Here is a 7,550-nt window from a genome sequence, read left to right on the forward strand (position 1 = left end):
ATCATTGTTTTTGTGGATAATTTACCGATTGAGTTACACTGGAAGGGATTATGGCAAATATGTGGGAGAAGATTTGGCTTCGTATGAGTAGCTAGCAATTCAGATGCGATGATAGCGATTGAAAGACAGAACATGTTGATTATTTACGGCAATAAAATTTCAGTGTCATTTTCCAAGGCCAATAATAGAGGTGAACTTTCCCAAGAATATGCAAGATATGAGAGGAGGTGGCCGAACAAGGATGAGCCTACTGTAAAAGTAGGAGAGGTAGGAGAGTCGAGCATACATGAGGTGAAGGTTAGGAAGAGGATTTCTGGGCATGTTGAGGTTGAAGACTTGTGGAAGTTGAGAAAGTGTTTGGTAGGTGTAATGGCAACTGTTTGCAGTGTTAGGAGTATTATGCTGAGGTTAAAAGAGCGGGGACTCGGAGAAATTAAAATTCAAAGATTAGGAGGCCAGTGGGTGCAACTACTACAACGGCAATTCAATCAAGGTTATGAATCAGTTTGACAAACTCCCCAAATTTCACAGAAACAAACAAACAAAACCCCATAGCTGATTGTTATAGAAAGAAAGTAGGGTGCTGCAGAGAAAAGGACATACCTGCAGGTCGTTGGCAGTTGGTGACTGGAAGAGTGCGACAGCGGCGGGATGCTATGCTGGTGGTGGTCGCTAGGCTATGGTGGCTGTGCTGGGTTAGGTTGTGGAGAATTAGGGATCGGGCAGAAGAAAGGGGGAATATATTTATCATTTAGCGGCATTTACATGAAAAAATGCCAGTAATGTAAGCGATTTTGTGGCGTTTTTATAACAAACGCCACTATAGATGAACCCTATTGCAGTGTTTGTATAAAAACGCCGCTAATGTACTACTATGTTGCGGCGTTTGTTGAAAAAATGCCACTATAGATGAACTCTATTGCGGCGTTTGTTCAAAAACGCCGCTGACGTATTAATTTGTTGCGACATTTTTTGAAAAAAAAATGCCACTATAGATTAACCCTATTGAGGCGTTTTTGTAAAAATGCTGCTATAGTACTTCTCCGGTGCAGTGTTTGTTTAGGAAACGCCATTAAAGATGAACCTATTGCGGCGTTTGTATAAAAACGCCATGAAAGTACTACCCTGTTGCGGTGTTTGTTGAAAAAGCACCACTATAGATGCCGCTAAAGTTTTTATTTTGTGACGTTTGGTATGTAAAAGCTGCTATATGTTTAAAGTCAGTGGTGTTTGCCCTCAAAACGCCACTACAAACACCGCTGTAGAACAGTTTTGTTGTAGTGACGTCTCGTTGTATAGAGGAGTTTTTAACCATGTAAAACTCAATAGGGTTGAATTCATGCGGCGGTTAAAAAAGATTGTTCCTAAACAATCTAAATAGTTGGAATTAGATAGATTGCTAGAATTTTTAACACTAAAAAATTTGAAAACTTACATCCAGTAATTGTGGAAGCAAGAAGGTTTCATTTGATCATCCCTTATAAATTCATTTCATAATTCTTATACATTAGTGCCTCAAATGTTATAATCCGTATACCTTTACAGTTGTATATGATTAGAACAATAGATGTTTAATCCGAAACAGGAAAAAGAAAATTCTATAAGATCAATGGAAGATCTTACTTTGAATTCCTTGATTATTTAGCAGCAACCACCTTTTGTAGCAACAACTCCAAGTCACTCAATCTGCATACAAAATCAGAATCCTAACAGTTAAAACAAAAGTTGACCGAAAAGATTTATAAACAGCCGGAAATGAAATGGCGGCATACCTCACATTACTCAAATCAGGGTAAATTGCTATAGAATCTGTAAAATCCTGAATTAAAATAGAAAAGAACTCTGTCACTCGGTGATCAAACAACTGAACTACCAATTTTCAATGTCAGCTATGTTACTCAAACTAAGGTTGTGAGTGTTGGATGTTGGTATTTGTCCGACACGGGTATGTTCGGATTTTTTTTTCCGAGTTATTCCATGTTAGTATCACTTCTAGACCTTACCTGGTCAGCAGTTGAAGAAGTGTAGGTGATCACACATGACATCCCAGCTTTTGTTGCAGCCTGCACAGATGGAAAAAGTTTTGCTTAAAGCTTTAACCATGATCGATATACTTGTTAAGTGCATGCAATGCCCAAACTAGATTTGGAGGCAATTTCTTTGAAAATTTTCTGATGAATTGAAGATAAACTGAAGGCTTCTCCAACTGTTGAACCAGAGAATAGTAGCTTTACCTGAAGACCAATCACACTATCCTCTATCACCATGCAATCTTTCTCTGACACGCCTAATCTCTGCCACAAATAAGATTTATAAATCAAGTTCTTGCATAGCAACAAAAGGCTGAAAGATGGAAAATGAGCACAGGTAACATTATGGTTGAATGCACATGATACAGTTCACTAGTAAGTTACCTTGGCAGCTGTCAGATATATCGATGGATCCGGCTTCTTTTCTTTCACATCATCACCTAAAAGCATAGAAGAAATGAGGATAAGGAGTTCCCCTAGCAATTATGAGGCATTTAGAGGCTGGATTTTGGTTACTATTCAATAGAAAACTGAAAAATTCCCCTAGCAAGAATGCACCTCATTTTTCTACTGTTAAGAATATGTTGACTTGTGAAAGAATTGAATATATGTTTTGATTCACTTAGGTCTAAAGCACATCTAACAACCAAACCAGACGTTTTTAGAAGTGCTCAACTAACCTGCAAGGAAGCAATCAAGAACCTTGAATCGCTCCTATGACAATGGAAAAAGTAAAATAACAAGGAAACAGAAGTAAGGATACTTGTTGAACAATGCTGTATAGAATCAAAACTGTGCACTTGTGAGGCATTGTCCGCTTTAACCCAAAATTCTCACGGTTTTGTCTCACAAGTGTTGCAGGGTAAAACTGTGAGACTCTTAGGTCAAAATAGCCCAGGTTGGGTTTCTCCACAAGAACATACCATTCCAATTAGGTTCTCAAGGCAAAGTACAACTGAACTTATAGTTGCTGCAGAGCAAACAGCTAGCAATTTCCCCTGGAAGATTGGAGGAAGAAAACGGTATCACAAAAGGCTAAATAAAAGAATTTATGCCCGATCCAGTTCAACCAAATATGAAGAAATGGGTTCAATGAGTTGGCAAGACAAGGGAAAACAAAAACAAAAGCTTGCTTTGCTTCAATTGTGGAATAATGAATAATGAAAAGAACATGAAGATGATTCTCAATTCAAATGACAAACAACTAATATCTTGCAGCAGCCTTGGCCTCATCCATCAATCTTAAAACTCGAGGTCTAGGTTCCACCTGATCAAAACGATACCACTCACTTTAGAATCAGAGAAAGGAAGGATAAAAGAACTGCAATGCAATAAACAGTAATGTCTTCTTACAGTTCCAGATTTGATTATTTCTTTGAACCTTTCAGTCTTCCAATCCTACAAAGATGTAACAGCATCGCATACATAAGTCCCTCCATAAAGAGAATTCTATAGAAGAAAAACGTTAATGATAATAATACCTGAATAGTGTCGATTAACTTTGCTCGTTCCTCATCACTCTCCGGAGGCGTTTCAAATATGGTGGAAGATGGCCATCCATTTTCCTTGAAGTACCTTCAGAAACACCAAAAATCTCCATCAAACTGATCAGACAAATAAAAATTAAGACCAACGAAAGAAACCCAAAATATTAAAGGCAAAAAAAGAAAAGAAAAGAGGGGAATAAAACGAACCATCTCATCTTGGGCTCGCCACCACCAATCAGGTTCTGGAGCACATCATAGAAATCTGGGTCCCAGTTAAGTGGATGTGAAGAGGGAGGGCAACGGACATTGAAGTGGGCGAAAGCAACGTTGTAAGCTTGGCGGTGCAAGTGTTCGGATTCTAGAATGACACCATCGCAGTCGAAAATGAGAGCTTGAAGGGAATGGGAGGTTGATACCGAGAGTCGTCTTGGCTTAATGGTGGACTTAGTTAAGGAAAGTGACGATGGCTTTTTGGTTTGGAGAGTGAGGAATTGTGGGGAGCAATAAAAGGGAGAAGAGAAGGTGGAAGAGAAGTTTTGAGGAGGGACTAAGAACGTGGGGTGGTCTAAAATTGAGAGACTTGGTGTCATCGAGATAAAAACAAGGACCGAAATTTGGCGGGTTTGGTTCGCGTGGCTGAGGATATAATTAGTCTCATGCTGCTTTTTAACGAATTTAACCGATATAGGCTTCAAACTCGGTTTTTATTAGTCAAACGAATAGCTCAGTGATTTCATTTTTAGTTCAAATTCAACTCCTCCTTTCAAAATATTGTTTACGAATTTTGAATTTAAAAAACTCAAATACACAGTTATTCTGCCACCATGTTAATTTTTTTATTGTCCTCTCGATTCTAAGATTTTACCTTAATTAATTTGTATCGATCCACGTCATACATCTAATTTTGATGGATAAATCTCTTAATAAAGATTTTCTACATATACCTATGTTCCACCGCCATATTATAGGAATCTTATATATCGTGGAAATATAAATGAATAAGAATATATTTGTATTCATCTATTTATTTTTTAATATGTTTATATTCCATTCATGTTTATATAAATATTTATTACTGAAAATAGTGTCATGTTTGATGGAAATCAATAGATTAAAATAACGACTTGATTCATGATCAAATTGAAAAACGAAACATATTAAATTAAAAACATAGGGACCAAATTGAAATAAGAGAAGAAATAGAAGTTTAAATGTCAATTATACCTATATTATATTTTAGTAATTTCTTTTGAATCAAATTTTTATGTCGAAAAGGTCTTTAAGCTTTTTGATGTTAGGGGGATCGATACAATTTAATTTTTAAGAGATCGGGTTTTGAAATACAAATAAATTTGGAGTAGCCATCGACCTTTGGGTTAGGTAGGCCGAATACCTAAAAATGCTGTTTAAAATAATTTTTTAAGAAAAATTAAGTTAATAGATAAAAATAATTTGTTTTTAACCAAAAATTCATTTTTAAGAGTTTGAGAGCCAGCTACACAAGGGAGGATGAGCACCCCACAACGTCCTAAATTAATACCTAAGAGATTATATATCATCTTTAAATCAACACTTGCAAATTCAAATATACCTTTAAATTATGATCGTTTTAGAAAAAATTAAAGGGTAGGATTTTGCATAGACAATCTTTGAAAACACATTTTTTTATCAATCAAGGTGCATTTACATAGATTCTCCGCACAAAATCATATTGTCATAATTTTTAGTAATAAAAATATATATATATTTAGTATATTTAAAAACTCACTCGACTAAAAATGTTACTTCGTACGAATAACTCTTGGGAACACGATCTCTATCAATCCAGGTGTGTTCCCACAAACTCCTCGCATAAGATATATTACTTTATATTTTAATGAATGATATATAAAATATTTTAAAATAATATTTTACGTAGAAAAATACATAAATTACACAAAAAAGAGTAAGATACAAATGTATAAATATAGGGACTAAATTTAAGGAAACTAGATTTAGAAATTAAAACTAAATGATAATTAATCAAATTAGGGATTAAATTAAAAAAACTAATTTTAAGGGTTTAATATAAAGTCAAGACACTTATTCTAGGACTAAAATAAAGTAATAGAGGTACTAGGGGTTACTCATGCAACAAATCCACATTATTACTAAACAGTGACTAAAACAAATACGTGGCAAAGTTTAGAGCCTATAGTATGAACTACACATTTGCAGTCAAAGGCAAATGCTAGGGACCAAAATGTATACAATGCAAAAATTAAAATACTAAAAAATAAATGAATAAAATTAAATAAAAGCATGAATATGCTTATTGAAATGTAATAATAATTAATTCAAATACCTAATTGCATTAAAATGAAATCTCGAGTCCAAATTACCAGGAATTAAACCAAATTCGATGCAGAGAAGAACTAAAAATGAAATTCTAAGAAAGCTGGAGGGGCCGCTAGAGGAGTGGTCCCCTAAAGTCCCAAAACGCGCGAGTTGGGTTGCCAAAATGGACTGTTCGATCGGGCTATAAAGTCCATATATTTTCCATTTTTTCCTCAATTCTTTGTTTTTTCTCCCTCAATCCTCCTTAAGAATTTTCTCCTCTCTTTCTACATTTCCTGTCACACCCCTGACCTGTACCCGATCCAGATACGAATATGAAGTGTAACATTACTTTTCAACGCTTTGACTCTTTGAAAATCTGACTAAAATTTGATTTTTTATCTTTTTTTAGTGACGAAACCCTCATTAACACAAGTTAAAATCGAAATTATTATTAGACAGTGAAAACAAATATTTAATATATTTACATAAACCTTAATTAGTATAGTTACAAAACAAATCAGAGCATTTGCGAACATTTGTAGTACATACCAACAAAATTTCAAAATAACAAAATCACCTATTATTCAAATCGGTCTGATATGATCTTCTTCAAAGGGTATGATGTCCTGACCTAGCTTTACTCAGTTGACTTCTTTGAACCTATGTGTGAAAACACTTGCACGCTAAGTCTTTGACTTAATGAGACATAAATGAGCATAATAAATCATTAAAACATTTGCTTAAATATTTCAAGAGAAATATTGAATACGAAGAACAAAATACATTTCATAAAAAAATAGCATACACTGTTATGCACTGTTCAATTCATATTAACTTGTTTAAATAGCCCAACACATATCACTGGGAACTCAAGGTATGTAAGTACTTTGAGGTTGTGCATTATAATTGTAGTCGAAACTGCCGCGTAGAATTTTGCACCGAAGTGCCACATAGAATATGCACCAAAGTGCCACATAGAATATGCACCGAAGTGCGACATAGATTTGTCCCGAAGAGCCACATAGAATTGTCCCGAAGGACCACGTAGAATTGTCCCGAAGGGCCGCGCATAATCCCTCGACTCTTGGCATGTCAATTATACCTCTAATTCTCATAGCACATACTTTGGGCTTTAACCATATAAGTATTTCACATAGCATTATTCAAATTATCATTTACTCACATATAACATATACTTATGGAAATAAAATCAAAATAGTGCTTATGAAATACGATTTAGGTAAAACCATAAAAATTAAGATAAATAACTATTCAAAATTCAATTTTAGTTAAAAATATTGGAAGTTGACTTATCACAAGTCTTCTTCCCTTGTATTAACACATTAAAGTACTATGCACTCACCTTTGCCTCACTTAAGCCCTAAGCAAAAACCCTTTTCACTTTTGTTGAATCTCTTTCTTACGTCGATTCGTTCGGTACTTACTTTCGATTGAAATCTACACGTTAACATGACCAAGATAAATATCGGAGTTCAATTAATTGTTAACAAATCAGCATTTACATAAACTAAATGAAACACCTAATTCACAATTTCAGGCTAAACAATATTGGTACTCTACACCCAGTACCGATACTTCCCTTCTATGGTACCGATACCTACCTTAGTATCAATACCCAAAATACATTATGGAATTCCTCTTCAATTACAGTATCGGTACATTACTAGTATCGATGCTACCCCTTCAGTATCGA

The 7,550-nt window shown here is 34.9% G+C and overlaps 1 protein-coding gene across 1 annotated transcript; it reads right to left on the reverse strand.

Annotated features, from left to right (window-relative positions):
• Window positions 1-1,611: 1,611 nt before the first annotated feature.
• LOC120216288 (haloacid dehalogenase-like hydrolase domain-containing protein At4g39970) lies at window positions 1,612-4,107 on the reverse strand. The gene is made up of 11 exons (XM_039213765.1): window positions 3,725-4,107; window positions 3,512-3,605; window positions 3,384-3,428; window positions 3,247-3,297; window positions 2,954-3,028; window positions 2,711-2,744; window positions 2,415-2,470; window positions 2,235-2,294; window positions 2,004-2,063; window positions 1,773-1,819; window positions 1,612-1,686 (listed from the first exon to the last, which is right to left on the reverse strand). The coding sequence occupies exons 1-11, from the start codon at window positions 4,105-4,107 to the stop codon at window positions 1,638-1,640; spliced, it is 954 nt and encodes a 317-aa protein (XP_039069696.1). The 3' UTR covers window positions 1,612-1,637.
• Window positions 4,108-7,550: the final 3,443 nt, after the last annotated feature.

Source organism: Hibiscus syriacus, unplaced genomic scaffold, assembly GCF_006381635.1.
Source record: "Hibiscus syriacus cultivar Baekdansim isolate YM2019G1 unplaced genomic scaffold, ASM638163v2 tig00110160_pilon, whole genome shotgun sequence".
NCBI classification, from domain to species: Eukaryota; Viridiplantae; Streptophyta; class Magnoliopsida; order Malvales; family Malvaceae; genus Hibiscus; species Hibiscus syriacus.

Excerpts from the sequence above, each read along its gene's own strand:
- LOC120216288 (XM_039213765.1), bottom strand. The coding sequence starts at position 4,107 with ATGACACCAAGTCTCTCAATTTTAGACCACCCCACGTTCTTAGTCCCT. Across the intron at positions 3,029-3,246 it reads TGGATGAGGCCAAGGCTGCT|GGGAAATTGCTAGCTGTTTG; the intron begins GCAAGATATTAG and ends CCAATCTTCCAG. Across the intron at positions 1,820-2,003 it reads CTTCTTCAACTGCTGACCAG|GATTTTACAGATTCTATAGC; the intron begins GTAAGGTCTAGA and ends ATTTTAATTCAG.